The following is a 17645-nucleotide window of genomic DNA, read 5'->3' as shown; positions in this document are numbered from 1 at the left end:
GATTGGTTGCACATACCTCTGTTAATTCTGTTTTATAATTAAGCTGACAAAGATTTGCTGTGTTCTAGGTTGACTTCATTACCGGTCTCATAGTGAAACACTGACTCACAAAGGCTGACACAGCCGGTATATCAATATCCTTTTAGTATATCAACAGTCTCTGTTGACACGTTTTTAACTAGGACAGAAGAGCACCAGACCAAGAGGCCAATTACATGAATGTCTCCGGTTTAATGGGTTTCTTCTTATTTTATGGGGGCTGAAACTGAACTGGATTTAGAATGACATTGGGACTGATGAAAATAACAAAGGTTCAGTCACAAGAATGTGTCATGTCATTTGGCCCAGCATTGTTGCAGATTGAGCTGCAGCTAATGGTTATTTTCATAATAATTTAGACCATTGACTGCCTCCGCGTCGGCAGGTTGTCCGTCCGACAACTGATTAGATTTTGGTGGTAAAACGTCAAGGTCACTGTGACCTTACGTCCGTCCCTTCCTCATGAAAGTGATATCTCAGGAATGCCAGGAGTGAATATCTTCAAATTTGGACAAACATCCCCGTGGACTCAAGGGTAAACTGATGAGATTTTGGTGGACAAAGGTCACTGTGACCTCACAAAGCACGTTTTTGGCCATAACTCAAGAATTTGTACGCTAACTAACTAATTATGACAATTTCACACAATAATCTAATAAAGTGAAATTATGAATTGATGACATTTTGTACAGACATGGAGGTAAACTGCAACTTGACTGGTTGGCGGTGGCATACAACCGTGAGGCGATAACTGTAGTTTCAGGTTAATCATTTAATCACTGAAATGCCAAAAAATACAGAAAAATAACCGTCACAAGTTTCCGTAACCTAAAGTTATTTGTAATCTGTGGCTCTTAAGCTACGCTTAGCTAGCAAGTACATGCTCACACAGTTTTTACAATAAGAAAGTGAGGTAATAAGGTCTTTAAAGGAATAGTTTGACATTCAGGAAATACGCCTGTTGGCTTTCTAGCCAAGTGTTATGTAAGAAGATCAATACCACTTTCATGTCTGTATATTAAGTATGGATCTAGAGCCGGCAGTTGATTATCTTAGCTTAGCATCAAAACTAGGCAGGGGGAAACAGTATCTACCTACCAACAACTCTAAAGTTCACTGATAAATATGTAATATCTCGTTAGTTTGAGCAGTAAACAAACAAAAATGAAAAAACAACAAGTTGTAGTTTTACAGTACAGAGAGTTACATGCATTGGACTGAGCCAGGCTAGATCTTTCCCTCGCTTTCCGTCTTTATGCTACGCTAAGCTAATCTACTCCTGGCTCAATAGCTCCATATTCAGCGTTCAGACATTGAGAGTGGTATCAACTGGTCCTTCACCTTTAAAATGTATTATGTTTTCTGTCCATTTTAAACCCCATTTTGATACATTAGATGCAAACGTTGTCTTATGAAGCTGAAGCCCTGGTTGTGTAAGGGAAAGACATTTTTATCTTTTCATTTATGAACCCCGGAATAATAACATTGAAAGCTATAGATTGTGTGAATATCTGATATGTGAATGATACTTATTTTTCTTCTAAAAGATAAGAACCTTAATTCACAATGTGTTAAGAAGTAAGAGGCTGTGAGAGGAAATGGGTGCTTGCTGTATATCTGCATGTGACCCTTGTGCTCTTCATACTCCTAACACCCATCCCATGTACATAAGATAAATCATTAAGTCCATTACTTATGTGTACCTTTTGTGCACTACCTACTCATAAAACCTTAATGTTTATGGAAGATCATCACTCCATAGGCATGAATTAGCTTAATTTCCCTTCTGCTCCACTTTGAGGGCTGAACCAGGCACTTAACTCTGACAATAATCCATCTTCTGTGAGTGTCACACCAAAGACATAAGGACGTGTTGTGACAAGGACTCAATACTTCATCTTCTTGACACAACATAAGCTAATTCAGGAAATGGGTGCCACGTTTACAGTGAAGGATCCCTTCATCTGTTAGGCTGTATTTCATTTATCATTTCAAACACTCTTGATGGTATATGACTACAACTTTTTACCAATACCGTCAGTATAGGGGACAAAAGCTCCAGTGCGGCTTTACACGTTACTGCTTCTTGAAAAATGTCAAATCCTGGAGCTTATTACTAAGTCCTTGATTTAAAATAACCCTCTCCTGGGCTTCCTAGTGTGTGAGCCAACTGTATTCAACACTGTCTGCTCTCTGGCCATCACTTTAATGAGGACAAAACCTCTTCTTTCACCTTACGCTTCCACAGAGGACATTATATATAGGATGAGTCACATTTCAGACCACTGCAGCCCTATGTTTACTCAAATATCCTTTGTCCTCTGTCTTTGTGCCAGCTTTGTCTCTTGTGTATTGGGTGCATGTCTTGTCCAGTGACAGTCTGCGAGTTGTGCAGGGACCATAATCGGATCCATGGGTGAGCGGTGGAGAGACTCTTGAGAGTCAGAGGAGACAAATTCATCAGAGTCCTCCCTGGACTGCCCACTCTGTCAACTTGGAAACAAACACGATTAATGTGTTGTTGACTGGGCTTGTGTGAAGTGTGAACTTAAAGGAGGCATGGGGGGAATACACAAAAGAAATTAGAAAACACAAATAATGACAGAAGTAACGTGGGCCTCTTGATGTGCAGCAGAGAGAGAATGGAATATTAATTTGTGTATGGTTTTATAGACAGTACTCTTGTTATATTCAGTTATTTATCTTTCATGGCAATTATGTTTATAATTGCACTTTAAGTAATGGAAGAAAAGTAGTTTATATGTGAAAGGTTGCTTCTGGAAGCAGTGGCATATCTCTGTTCTTCTCACTTTCTGTGTGTGTGTGTGTGCATGAACCTGCATCATTACCTAGGTTTATATTTATTTCTGGAGATCGCACCGTCACTCAGCTCCTCCAGCATACATTTGGTGTCTATTTTTTCTGCCTGCCCTCCTTTTCCTCCCTGGCATTTCCGTAGTTAATATTCACCACATGTCTCGGGTTAAATCATTTTTACACAGCAGTGGACTCATCTCCCACACAGCTGTCATTTTAATGGTTGTTTGTCCAAGAGGAGAGGCCGAGCGGGAACTACAGTAACAGGCATGGGTTATTCGCAAGGTCACCTATCACCCTAATGTAACGTCCAATGAGAACTGTGCTCAGAAAGCTGGGCTGTAGAGATTTGTAGAGAGAGAGAATGAAATGTTGGCAACTGCACTGAAGTCCTCCTTACCTTTCTGTCTCACCTTGACAATAATGCCAATTTGTAATTTTCATCTGGCAAGCAAGGGCTGTCCTCATGAACATAATATTTGGAAGGGAGACTATAATTTATACTCTGCATGAACATAGCTTCAGTCAAGTCAAGCCTCTCTAGTGCCCAGCAGTCAGCAGTATTAATGCTTCTCTATTGCCCTCTTGTGGTTTCCCCACTTATCAGCATCACCTCTTACCTCTAAAGTGAAACACGGATCGTTTCTGTATCTATCACCTCTTGTGCGACATGTCTGTTAACCAAGAAAACATGAATTGTAAATAATCTTGTTTATTGGATTGTCAGAATTGAAAAACTTTGAAAATAAACTGTGTATAGCTTGACATGTTAACATTTTATGACGTAAAGAGATGCTCAAGAACTTAAATCATATAAAAACATATCTTGTATACTTCTAGTCTAGACATAAGAAAAATCAATACAAAAACTTAAACGTGTAAACATTGTTAAAACAACCATTCATACAATATTTTTGTAAGCTTTACAGAAACAGTACAGGAACACAGGTGCAATTTGCTGTTGTTTTTCTCAATCACTGGGGCTCTAAATAATGGTCCATTACAACAAAGAGTTAATTTTACCACCTCCATGATTCAATTTCAAGATTCTGTGTTATTAGTGCAGTCGGAATTAGTTGTCATTCATCTTTTCATTTTATACTGTAAGCTAGCTAAATCCATCCTTATTTCAGTGCAGGTTCACAACCTTTGTATTTTACAATTCAGATAATAAGATGGGGTTTTAGTGGACCCCCACTGCACCTGCAGAGTATTATCCCCTTTTTCATTCTTTTTTTTAAATCTATTGTCCGTATGAACAGAACTAATTCAAAGTGAAGGTGTCCCCTCGTCTCCGCTCTGGCTCCAGCTCTGAACTCTGTTGTGTTGGCTCTACCTGGGAGGTGCAGTTTCTGAGTTCGCCTCTTAGCTCAGACAGCTGCTGAGCGTGGCTGGAGAGAGTCCCATTGACTTGCACGAGAAGCCCATTCGATTGTCTCTCCAACTCCTCCCTGATTCTTTCCAGGTCCTCTGCCAAGGAATTCAGGCCTTTACACTGGTCTTCCACACTGGAAACACGCCCTCCAACCTCAGTTACCTCTTTCTGGACCCCCATAGCTGTGCTCCGGCAGCCCCGCACCTCCTCAGCTAGCCGCCTCTTCATCACTTGCAGCTCGCCTTTAACTCGGGTCAGTCTGCGCTCACCTGCCCCGAGCATGGAGGCCTGATGTCCAACCAGCTGCACCACACCCTTTATCTGCTGGGCCAGACGAGCCTCTCTCTCATGCCAGGAGCTGTTGGCTTGGCCCACCTGGTGGACCACTGTCCCCAGGGAGTCCTGGAGGCCTTTGAGGGTGCGGTTGACTGAGCGGACATTGAACTTGAGGATTGTTAGCTCTCCCTCGATGGGATAATCTCCCTCTGCTTGTTCCTGCTGCTGGTCCCTGAGGGTCAGACGCCTCAGGATGTTCTGCAGTGTGACGTTGAGGCTACTCAAACGGTCACCTTGCATGTTGAGTGCCTCCTTCACATTCTGCTCCTCTGCCAGGTTAGCACTTGGCGCAGCAGAGTCTCCTTGGATGGCAGATGGGTTTTGAAGTGAGGAACAGGAAGAGGAGCACATAATCTCAAGGCTGCTCAGGTGCTTCTGCATTCTGTCCACATCGATCTCTAGTCTCCCTCTGAGAGACTCCAGCTCTGTCTCCAGAGTGGGAACAGCATGACCCTCCAGTAGTGCGGGGGCAGTGGCATTACCCAGCTCCTCCAAAGCCGTCAGTAAACGTCCTTCCAGAGCACTCAATTTACCCTCCATTCTGGCCTCCATACCCTGTCCTGTCTCAGCTCTGTCTGGGACACTATTCATCCTTCCAGACTCATCGCTTTGAATCTGCCCAGTCAGGTTGAGCTTGGCCTCCACATACACCAGACGCCCCTCCAGCATTCCCTCTATGTGGTCCTTGTGTCCTCCCAGCTCCACTCTCAGGTGCCCCTGGGACTGGTTGAGGCCTGCCATTGATGTTTCCAGCATATGCACCCTTTCAACCAGTCCACTCACTCCAGAGCAGCTCTCTGTAGCCTTTAAACCATGGATCTGTGCCTTGAGGTTTGTCATCTCTGTTTTCAAGTCTGTGTTACTTTCCTCCAGAGCGTCCTCCATCTGTTCTTGCCTTTCACCTTGCTCCCTCTGGCACTGACGACGCAAATCCCCTGCTTTCTCCTCGCATCGTCCCTCTGCACTCTCCACGCGCTTCTCGAACCCACCAAGAATTTCTGTCCTGGCTGCACTCAGCTTGGCATCCATTAAGTTCTCCATAGCTTTCTGGGCATTTTCCCCAAGATTGCCATTGGAGTCTGATACCACTCCTGCTCCATTCGACATCTTCTTCAGTGCTCCATCATGTCCCATCACTGTTGCTTTGAGCTCCTGCAGCTCTGCTGTCTTGGCTTGCAGTTCTGTCCTGAGCTCCTCTACATTTCCATTCAGTTCTGTAAGGCCTGGAAACACGTGACTGCCATCAACCCCCTCTATCTCAGGGTCTCCCCCAGGAATCTCTACAAACCCTACAGTGGATGGACCAGAGGCGGCAACTGGAGCGGGAACAGGACCAGGGACAGCAGAGAGCAGAGCTGTCAGCATCCTGTTGGCATCCTCTCTCAGCGAGGCTCGTAGACTTTCTTCCAGTCCATTCACAGTTCCCCTCAGGGTCTCCAGGCCCTGGTTTAGACGTTGCACATCTTCCTCCATTCGATATATTCGCTCCTCTGTCTCACTGTCTAGAGCTTGGCCTAAAGAGAGAAAGAAAAGCTTTTAACATTGGGACAAACATAATACACGTTTATTCTTTGGTTTGATGTGAATCCGCTTCAAAACAATGATGATAAATGAAGATTTCAGAGCCCAATGTGAATCTAAAAAGTGTGAGTATGCTCAGTTTTGTCCCTGTCCAATGTGAACACACTACATAGTCAAACCCAGTTAGAATTAGTATATAGTTTGGAATTTGGACACACCTATGGTTTCACCTTCAGTCTGTTCACCACCAGAGGGAGAAGGAGGAGGAGGGATTTCCTCTGGTATATGTTCCTCAGGTCCTTGGCTATGTTCAATTTCATGTTCATGTTCATGTTCATGTTCATGTTCATGCTCATGCTCATGCTCATGCTCATGCTCAAGGCCATGCTCATGTTCTTGGTCGTGCTCTGTGTGATGTGGTTCCTGGTGCTCTGGCATAGGCTCTGGCTGAGGTGGATAAGGCTCGAAGGAGGTGTCTGGATAGGAGGAGGTCCTCGGAGGCCCAAAGTGGTGCATTTGGTAAGAGTTAAAACTGCCGGTGGGAGGTCCTTTGAGTTGACTCCATGGGTTGGCCTTCACACCAGTGTTAATAGGTGGGCCCTTGAACATGGGACCCTTGAACATGGGGCCTTTGTACTGAGGGCCTTTGAACTGTGGCCCTTTAAACTGCGGGCCTTTCATTGATGGGCCCTTGAATGGCGGCATCATTCTCATGGGGTGTTGGTAAACAGGATGTCCCTCCATACAGCCATAACCAGAGTAGCCGGGACAACAACGCCACTCCAGCTCTGTGACGGTTTTATGTGCCGCCTTGTAGATTGGTTTGTACATCAGACGATACCTGAGGGGAACAACCGACCATCAGTTGGAATGTATACTTGACTGCAATTTTTGTACCCTGAAGTGATGTAAATCGCATTTTTTTTAAATATCAACATGTCATAATAAGAGCTGTTGTTTACTCACTGGAGAGCTGGACATTTTTGACCCCAGGAACACTTGTTGTACTCTGCTTTTACATATGGGGCTGCCCCATCCTGCACGGTGAAGGACACTGTCTTTTCAACCACATAGGCACAGTGGTTCCTTTCAGAGAGGAGATGAAAGATGACAGAGAGGTGGGACACATAAATGTGATTTGTATTTAGCTTTAAAAACACAAAGTTTTGTCACTCAAAGTAAAATGTAAATTAAGATCTTAAGTAATGTAGACATGATTCCTGAAAGCACAAGAAAGAGAAAGAGACATAACTTACTTGTGTCTGCTGGTGGGTTTCCCTTGGTCATGGTGTTGACTGAGCCCAGCTTTATACTGGTTAAACTGGAGTGGTCTGTAGAACTTGGTTTCGACCAGTGACAAAAATAAAGTCATGATCAAAAATGGACTCGCAGCCATCACAAAAGGCATCCTTGAATATCCGTGTTTTAAAAGTCAAAAGCTTGGTGAATGGAGTCTTCAAACGGAGGCAAAGGTGATCTCACAGAAGAAAAAAAGTATTCATCCGTCAAGGGCAAGTGACACCCTAAATATTCCACTTCATTCACTTGATATGGAAATATTGAATGCCTGTGACAAAACAAGATATGGCAAAACACACAAACTCAGAAAAAAGGCTGCAAAATTGCCATCAGAAAAAGAGTCTCTGCAGTACGACCTTGTTTTGGCTGTGCTATAAAGCAGAATGCCACCCTGTGAATGTTGACCCTGATGCTGGCCGTGGGTGTGGTGGACTCTGTTAGAGTGACAACAGTCCAGTGTGAGTTTGGCGGACTCCAGACTCCACTAATAGGGCCCCACTGGCACCATCTGCATATCTCCTCCCACTCAACCTCCTCAAAGTAACACCAGAGTGACACTGGAGGAGGGAAGAGAGCCCGCACCTTCACACTTAGTGTTATTCCTGTGGTATTCTGTACTAAACTTTATAGAAAATACAGTATTTATTATACATCTAGTTAGAAGTCTGCCTTCTACCAATCAGACCAGAGACTGAATTCCCATGAGCTATTTTCCCATGGTGACATCACGGCAAACCAGAGGGGAAATGGCACATCACATCCAGAGTGTACAACACCAGGCCTTGTCCATAAATAGTCTATTTTTAGAATACATTTTAGGGTAATAGTTGAAATAAATAATAAGATGACAAGTGGACATAGTCAGCAATTATTTATATGTTCTTCAGAGTATGAAGAAGACTTACACTGTATTGTGTTTGATCCTTAAGAGCATAACATCATTATTGACCTTTGGGCCAATACAAAAGCATCGTCCTTTAACCATTTCAAGCTCCCATTCTCCCCAGTTAAATTCAGTCTCTATCATCATCCTCAGAATGGCATACAGTAGAGAATATGTCAGTTATTAATGTCATACATTCAGTTGCCATACAGTGTAGGACTGTTATCAATTAATCTTTTTCTTATATTTTGGACTAATTGCTTAGTCTATAAAAGAAAATATATGTCCATCACAAAACAAAAATGTCCATCACACTTTTGCAGAACCCAAAGTGCAGTGGTGTAAGAAGTATTCATCTTTTACTTAAGTAGAAATACTCTGTTACAAGTAAAAATCCTGCATTTAAAAAATAATTAAGTAAAAGTGCAAAAGTATTATCATCAAATTATACCCAAAGTACCAAAAATAAAACTCATTATACATGACCCATTTCAGAATAATAGTTGTTATATTATTGGATTATAATTATTGATGCATTCATGTGTACATCGCTAATGTTACAGCTGGTAAATGTGGGGCTACTTTAACTACTTTACTACTATCTTGTATACTGCTGGGTACCGTAAGATATAATACATCATAATTCATCAGTTGATTATATGAATCTCCAAAGTAAATACATAAATAAATAATGTTGTGGAAATATATGTTGTGGAATAAAAGTACAATAGTTGCCTCCAAATTGTAGTGAAGTAGAAGTATAAAATAACATTTCATAAAATACTCAATTCAAGTACAAATACCTAAAAAATGTAGTACACTACCTGAGTAACTAGCATACACAAAATGTATAATATAGTATGAGATCTGTACGGGAGTCCACACACATATTTTAATGCTAGAATGACTGATCTGAGGTTATGTGATGGCTCGGCAGTCTCTAAAGTGAAATCTGTGAAACATCTTGGGCTCTTTCACTTCACACATAGACACAGTTTAAACCCTGACCTAACAGCAAACCTCCAGGAGCAGGAACAAATAGAAACAAATAGCCTGTGTTGAAGGCTGTGACAGTATACACACACCCAAACTCTGAGTGCCTTGCCCCACAAACCCACACATTCATTCACAACACTAGTCTTTGAGTTGAATAACTGCACCGCCCTGAATAGAGAGACGCCTGGCAGCTCTACTGTACCACAGCTAGAACACTTTCCACTTACAGGCCACCGAGACTGAGTCACAGTTAAGCTGCATGTATTACTCAAACCCATTTGATCTTAACAATTTTCCAACAAAGCCCAATGAAATATGGAATTTACAGGATCAACTTTTGGAGGGCAAACTGAACGCTCCTGTGAATAAAATCAAAGCCTTCAAATTTGTTCTTTGGTACAGTGACAGTTTTAAGCATTTGCTGTTGGCCTTTAAAACTGTTAATTACACTTCACATTTCTTTCCAGTGTGTGCTTCTATTCTGTTATATGTAATTAATTTACAAGGTGAAAATTGACCTTATTATAATTATATGGTTCACAAGGATTTCTGTGATTATGCAGATAGTCTGAAGGAAGGTGGGTGAGGATGGAGCAAACTAAATACCACAGTTTCCATTTATCACCTAAACGACAGTTTGAAGGTCTGTGTTTTATGTGTTTTTTAGCATACGAAGTGGTGGAAATGAATGAAATACATTTATCAAGTACTGTAATTTAGTACAGCTTTCAAGGTGCTTGTTCTTTACTTCATTTTATTGTACTTTATACTTCTACTCCACTACATTTCAGAGGGAAATGTACTTTTTACGCCACTACATTTATCTGACAGCTGTAGTTACTTTACAGAATAAGATTCTACAAAAACAAAAACACTGTTAAAGATAAGGTCTGTGGTTCCCAACCATTTTGACTTGTGACCACTTACAAAAAAGAAGTGTGAAGCTTGTGACGTTTCAGATTTCTATGAGTTGTTAGCAGTTCCATTTCCTCTCTAATCTTCTTAGATGGTTTATTTTAAATAACAGTTTGAGCCTTAAAGAGGTCAAATCATCCAATATTTTAAAGATTAGATACAAGTAATAAAAATTAATACAGATTTGTGTGGCAGAAATGAGTTTCTTTTCTAATTTCCTCTCCTATTAATCATCTTGTGACCCCTCAGACTTATCTTATGACCGTTTGGAAGGGCTGGACCCCTAGGTTGGGAACCACTGGACTGACTATCTGACAGTATATAAAGTACATAAAACTATCTCCACCCCGAGCAGCGACAACAGTAAAATGCTGCTTACGCATTGATGCGTCAGTATTAACAGTTTTTTTTATACTTTTGATATTTTAAGTGCTTGTGGCTGATAATGTACTTTTTCATAAGTAGGATTTGAATGAAGGACTTTTACATGTAATGGAAGATCTGAGTCCTTCTACCACTGATTATATGTACAGACCATTAATGTCAGTCATTCTTAAAACATGTTTTGCTGTGACCATTGTAACATGACCTTATTTTGAACAAGGGCAACACTGTGTCCATTATTGTGCAGGGAGCTTTTGATTGACCCCCTTTCTCAGAAGCAGGCCAATTTCCTGCATCCTGTTTGTACCATGTCCCACCTCTTATACCTGGAAACACCCTGTTTAGTGCAGATACACAACAGTGTGTGTTACATATACTCCGTGAGCCCTTTTACCCTCCTGATTTGTAAACAAGCTCTCATTGTATCATGTGAAACATGTTGCAGAGCACACAGCATCCAGACTCGGACTTTCTGGTGCTGCGAAACAAGTGCAGCTTTATTCTGCCGGGCCGGTGGCGACTCCACCTAGAGTTTTCCTTGAATGGCATCACACATTACAGCTGTTTTAGCTTCCACTCACCTGCCCGTCACAACGCATACGTCAGGCTGAAGCTGTTAAGCACGGACTTCTCGTCATCGCCACATTATAGACAGGGTGAGGCCAAATTTGCTTGAGTGAAAAAAGTGGAGAACACCATCTGTGAAACTCTGTGCAACATATGGGTACTTGCATTTGTGTTTATCCCTTCCCTATTTCTTGTGGTGTCTGTTTAGTTTTAACACTAGCAGTCCAAATTCTGAGCAGGCCTGTAAATCTCCTTATGTGTGTCTTTAGTTTTCATCAAAGTCAGTGCGTTATTGGACTGTGTGGCTTTTGGCAGTGCTTTCCCAATCAAACAGTGCTGGCTCATATAATATTTGCATTTTTTTTAGCATTTGTTTTAACTTGCATGGAATAACAGGCGAGCTGGAGCATGATCTAAAGAGTATGAAAAGTTTATACATTTTTTATAGTTTCTTCATGCACTGAAGTGAACCGAACCAACACTATCGGCCCGATCAAACCTTATTCTTAACACTGTATGACCCAAATCGCTTCACTTATTTTCTGTCAGCTTATTATATAAGTTTCTGAATACTGCATGTTTTAATTTATCAATGGCTGTAACCTGACATTGAACATTAGAAAATAGTCCATGCAGCTTTTATTCATCACATTAACTGTTTCAGTTCAAGAGGAAATGTTGCAAATGCAGGTTTAGAAAGTGTCGTGTCTAATTTGCAGCATTGTTTGTTTGTTTTAGAGTAGCCTATATCCGCTCTGTATGTTCACAGCCATGTAAAAGAACAAACAAGAGTAATTGGTCTCAACACTTCACAAACCTCAACCTTGTTTCCTGTGGCGGTGCACCCACTGGTCAATGCTTTTTTTGTACCCTTTTATGTAAGATTGCTTTGTTTTAGTTTAGGATGTTTTTGAGTGAATCTTTTTTTTCTTTTGGTACTTGTGAAAAAGATTTCATTCCGAGGCGTCACCATCTTAAGAATTTAGTCATTAAATAAGACAAATGTTGGCCTGGACAAACATAATTTGGTGGCCACATGGGGAGCCAGAGGTCGCGGCACACTTCACACGTTAGCCAAGAAGTTCAGTGTGTTTGCTGTTGCCAGACTCATGGCAGTGTGTACACATCTGGAGACAGCCAACACACACACACACACACACACACACACACACACACACACACACACACACACACACACACGCACACACACACATACGCACACACACACACGACTCTGTAAGGATAGTCGGCTCTAACCCTTTTCTTTCTTATAAATGTTGAACTTAGTTTCAGAAATAAATGTAATAGACCTAAATCACGCAGTAACACAGTATTATACTTGGTGTTGTATTGAAATCAAAATATGTACATTTTCTAAAAATCAAATTGATTGTAACAAAGTGGTGGAAACGGGGCCTCCTGGATGCCTGAACAAACTGTAGAAAACACTGGATAGTGTTTAGAATTGCATTGAAATTCCTTCCACAATGTATGTTTGTAGTCTATACATATATAGATGTTGGACAGATGGATAGCTATAGTAGTTTTTGTACTACAGTGGAGGTTCTGTAGCATATTGCACCTTTTTTTTATCCATCCCTGTAATATAAACTGTTGTACAGTTGGCAGTTTTTCCATCTGTTAGTTTCAATCAGTGGTGGAAGAATAATTCAGTTATTTTAATTAAGTAAAAATAGCATTACAGTGTAAAAATACCCTGTTAAAAGTCCTGCATGTAATATCTTACTTAAAGGAACAGTGTGTAGCATTTCAGGGGATCTATTGGCAGAAATGGAATATTTTCTTGAGTGTATAATCATCTTAAACTAAGAATCGTTGTGTTTTTGTTGGCTTAAAATGAGCCGTTAATATCTACATAGGGAGCGGGTCCTCTCTTCGCGGAGCTGACTGCCATGTTTCTACAGTAGCCCAGAATGGACAAATCACTGTGTTAAGTTTTCCTGTTTGGGCTGGAATCGATAACGTTACGTTATGCAGAATGGCCCAAGCCAGAATAATATCTCTAACATCACTGGATTATAATTAGTGATGTATTAATGTGCTCATCATGTTGTTGCTGCAGCTGGTAAAGGTGGGGCTAATTTAAAATACTTTATATACTGCTGGGTAGCTTAATCTATAATACATCGTTATTAGGGGCCGGGCAGCTACTGTACCCGGGCATGCATGAAAATAAACCAAACTTTGCACATAGGTCCAGTCCTATGCTAAACTTCCTCAACTGACTTTGTGTGCAAATAGTCCAGATGGTGGCGCTAACCGTCTGAAGTTCAAAACTTTGACAATTCATAACAAATCAGCTGTACGTGCTACAACTTTTGCAATTTCCACCAAAATGTTGGCCCAAGTGAGCAGAAATGTTCATATGCTTCAACCTGCAGGAATTATGAAGTCCATCACTTATTAAACTCAGTCGACACCAAACTTGCTACGCTGCATCTTCAGACTCCACAAACAATCCAGCCAGATTTTTGGAATTATCAAAAATTGAGCCCGCAGTGCATCCAAATATTTTAGTGTAAACACTACTGTAGACAGTTACTGCAAATTCTTGCTTAATATAACTCCAATGTTCATGACAAACAAATGACAATATTTTCAGGTCATTGTAAATGTAATGTGGTCAATTTCAGAATTTTTAAAAATAAAATATATCATTTTTATTTTATAAAACTGCCTTTTTGACAGTATTTTGAATTCTATCCTCACATAAACCATTGCAGTCAATGAAAATCAAGCATTTTTAAATATCAGTTTGTCACGAATGGCGCAATCAATCTTTGTCAAAATAAATTACAGACATCTTTATGGTGTCTAGACGAAGAACGCAAATTCTCAGAATTTTGTCTTTAAATCTGAATTTTTGACACTAGTTTGAAATCTGCCTTTACATGCGACCCTGACGATTGCCTAAGTCATAGTGTGAAGTGGTTTCCTTCTATTCAGGCTTTAAGCTCACCAAGATAGTGATTTGCCCTTGGTGTCTGAGGTTGTGAGTTTGAGAACTGATGGAGGCAGAACGAACATGCTAATGCCTTAAAGGATTAATGATGATGGACCGCCCTGTACTTCTCATTTCTCTTTCTCCTCTTATGTTGCTTTTAAGGAATGCAGTATGTAATGTGAAGTAATTTTGGCTTTGTAAATATAATATTGAAAAGTGGTCAAATGTTGCTCAGTAACATTATACAGTACAATGTCTCTCTGTACACAGAATGAGACTGCCCCCTTGTGTTGATTACTGGTTTAGATGTTAAGAGGAGAAACTGTCCCCTCAGTTTCTACCATCTCTCTTCCAAATGCTCTGACTTTGTTCTAGTGTACAAAAACAGGTAAAGTTATTGCTGAATACAAAACTAATAACTCTGCCTTGTGGCCGAAGTACAGTTAAATATGTTTAATGTTTGGACTAAAAATAATACACTTGGAAGGATTTTCTGAATCGCTCTGGAATGACCATAAAAACAATTGCTAAAGTACGATTCCTTTGTTAAACCTTAAAACAAAACTCAGCTGCTCAGAGTAAACCTCAAATGTATACTATTAATATTTTAGGCTCTTTGATGTTCTCTCTTGTGGAAACTATTAATTCAAGCGGTCCCTTTCATCTTTGAGCGCTCTAACCAGGCCAAATGTGTACATGCTTAAAGTTTAAGAGGAGCCCCAATGCTCCGGTCTGTTTCCGTAGTAACATCTGCAGAAACTAACTCATACCCACACCCTGCCAATTAAACCCGTCAGCTGGGTTTGTGGTGTCGCTGGGATAAACTACAATGTATTTCTGTCACCAATGTTTTGAAAAAGAGCCAATGAGGCAGTAATCACCGTGGTGAATGGGGAGATCGCTGCACATAATTCAGGCATTGTGGAGTTGGGGTGCAGGAGAATATCTGGCAGATGTTATCTAGTGTGGAGTCATTTCAAAGAAACATCAATCACATAATGCAATATCAAAAACAGCAGGGAGCTCTGCCTTGCATCATCTCTTGGCATAATTTCGTTCTTATAAACCCAAAGAGAGAATGTTAAATCAGGACATTCAAGGCGGCACCCAGAATGACACACCATTACTAACTGTGAATCTGTTGATGTTGTGAGCAGTGGTGTAACTGGGAACAGTGGACCCCATGAACTGTATCCTGTTGCTCTGCATGGCTTCTGCACTGGCTTGACGATGCTTATTTTGTTGCTGTTGCTGTCTTTATCATCAGCCATTGTATATCATCAACCATTGTTTACTCAGGGACAATTGACTGAGCATTAAGCTCTTTAACAGCAATGCCCTGAATTCACATTTATACGGGCTAAAAGGACAACCACATTGTAATAACAATAAAGGGATGAAAAAGTCCAATAAAACGAATAACTAGCAGACATGTCTGGCAAGAATGATATACAGCAATAAAAACAGTAGGATGATGAAAAAAGTGAAATAAGAATGAAATAACATGTCTGTCAAGAATGATGGATATACAACAACAGCAATAAAAGTGATGCAGAAATGTCAAATAAAAACAATAGATAGCAACCATGTCTGCGAATTTACCAAAGCAGGAACACTGTACAACAACCAAATCGTCTAGCATACACTTAAAGCTGGAATAGGGAGATTGGAGTAACTATGATTTAAAAAAATATATATTTTTATAAAACGGTCACTATATCCAGACAGTAGTGCATGAGAGAGGTAATCTGAAAAAAAAATCATGTGCCTCTGTGTCCTCCGGTGCTCCTAATGGCATCTGCAAGATGTCACAGACCGGAGGAAAACAACCAATCATAGCCGAGCTGGAGCCTTGCCGTCTCTGAGCAGCTGTCAATCACTCGCAAACTCTGATCAAATGGACAAACTAGGCAGCGCTGAGCAAATATGAATTAATATTCTGTTACTGTAATGTAATTTCCCACGTGAAATGTTTTCAGAAACATCTGGTAGTGTACTGTTTAGCTATAAATTAGAAAGTTTGTGACCCGGCAGCCATGTTGAGATCAGTTGAGGAAATACCAAACACCGCCCACCAGCCGGAGCAAATTGTCTCATTTTACAGCTAAACACTACAAGATGTTTCTGAGAACATTTTACGTGGGAAATTACATTACAGTAACAGAATATTAATTCATATTTGATCAGCGCTGCCTAGTTTGACCGTTTTATTGACAGCTGCCTCCGTTGAATGAACAACCAATAGGAACGCTAGGAAGGTTATTATGGATTTTTTGCCCAATACTACCAAATATATTCTGCCTACTGACACTTTTAACATGATCTCCCGACACATACCTGTCTAATTTCAATACCTCTTGTAATTTATTACATTTATTTGGTGCTAAAAAATTAAAAGACATTCAGGGTGAATATTGTATATATACAGGTATATATTGTAGTGCAGTGCCAATATATCCTGATGTCCCTGAAGTTCCAAAGAATTAGAAGAGCGACTTATTGTCTGGAGATATATTTCATATATTTGAGGCCCATGTGAGTACTGTGTTCTCTATGGTATTTTAAAATGCCTTTAAGGAATAGTTTGACATAAAGGAAAATACACTTGTTCGCCTCCTTCCTGAAAGTTAGATGAGAAGATCGATACCACTCTCATCTATAGTCGTCTGTGCATTAAATATGAATCTGTAGACAGTTAGCTTAGCTTAGCATCAAGACCGGAAACGGGGAAACCACTCAGAATCCAAATCCGGTTTATTGCCAAGTAGGTTTTCACATACAAGGAATGTTCAGTGGTGTTTTGGTGCAATCAATATAGTAAAATAAAATGAAAAATAACAGCAAGTACTGCAAAAGTCAAGAAACAAAAATAAAGAATAGACAAATGTTCGACAGAAATATGAAAAGATAAAAAAAAGTTGTACTTGCAAAGCTCATTAATCTTCAAAGTTTCTTACCAGCACCTGTAATGCTCACAAAGTATAGCTCATCATTACACTTCTATTTTGTATGGATTAAACAAATGAGATACAGCATGTAAATAATGAGTCTTAAAGGTACTGGTAGGTGATGTTATTCCCTTTGGACAGAGTAGTTACCTGGCTGGTACTTGGTTCTTTGACTCTGGCTGATTAGACCTCTGCTGGTGTAAGTTTGGTGGAGCTTGGTTGAGAATTACATGAGGTCTATGCACTGATAAAAATGATAATTTGGTACGTTGTCCTGCCCTAATGGGTACAACACAATCAACAGAGGGGCATAGAGAGAGAGATGTAAATCAGCTGGTGTTTATAAATGCCCACACAGTCCTGAGAAGAGGTCTAATCAGGCAACAAGTGAAAACACCTGTGTGGGTGGATCATTGCTGAGCGCTGCAGGGGCTTTAAGATTTCACATACAAAATACATGATCACTTTTATAACGTTACAACACAGCAGAGCACTTTTTGGGTTTTCCTCCCTTTACTCCAGAACACACACACCAAATATTTTCTGATATTACGTACGTACTTTTACTTAAGAACGATTTTGAATGCTGGACTTTTACCT

At 40.4% G+C, this 17645-nt stretch overlaps 1 protein-coding gene across 1 annotated transcript; it reads right to left on the bottom strand.

Moving 5' to 3' along the window:
• Positions 1 to 3590: 3590 nt before the first annotated feature.
• Positions 3591 to 7678, bottom strand: emilin3a (elastin microfibril interfacer 3a). Its single transcript, XM_074642735.1, has 4 exons — positions 7345 to 7678; positions 7055 to 7174; positions 6319 to 6929; positions 3591 to 6081 (listed from the first exon to the last, which is right to left on the bottom strand). Exons 1-4 carry the CDS (start codon positions 7494 to 7496, stop codon positions 4121 to 4123), a joined length of 2844 nt encoding a protein of 947 aa, XP_074498836.1. The 5' UTR covers positions 7497 to 7678; the 3' UTR covers positions 3591 to 4120.
• Positions 7679 to 17645: the final 9967 nt, after the last annotated feature.

This window comes from Sebastes fasciatus, chromosome 8 (assembly GCF_043250625.1).
Source record: "Sebastes fasciatus isolate fSebFas1 chromosome 8, fSebFas1.pri, whole genome shotgun sequence".
Lineage (NCBI taxonomy): Eukaryota > Metazoa > Chordata > Actinopteri > Perciformes > Sebastidae > Sebastes > Sebastes fasciatus.
The sequence above is the reverse complement of the archived record's forward strand: the minus strand, read 5'-3'. Positions and strand labels throughout refer to the sequence as shown.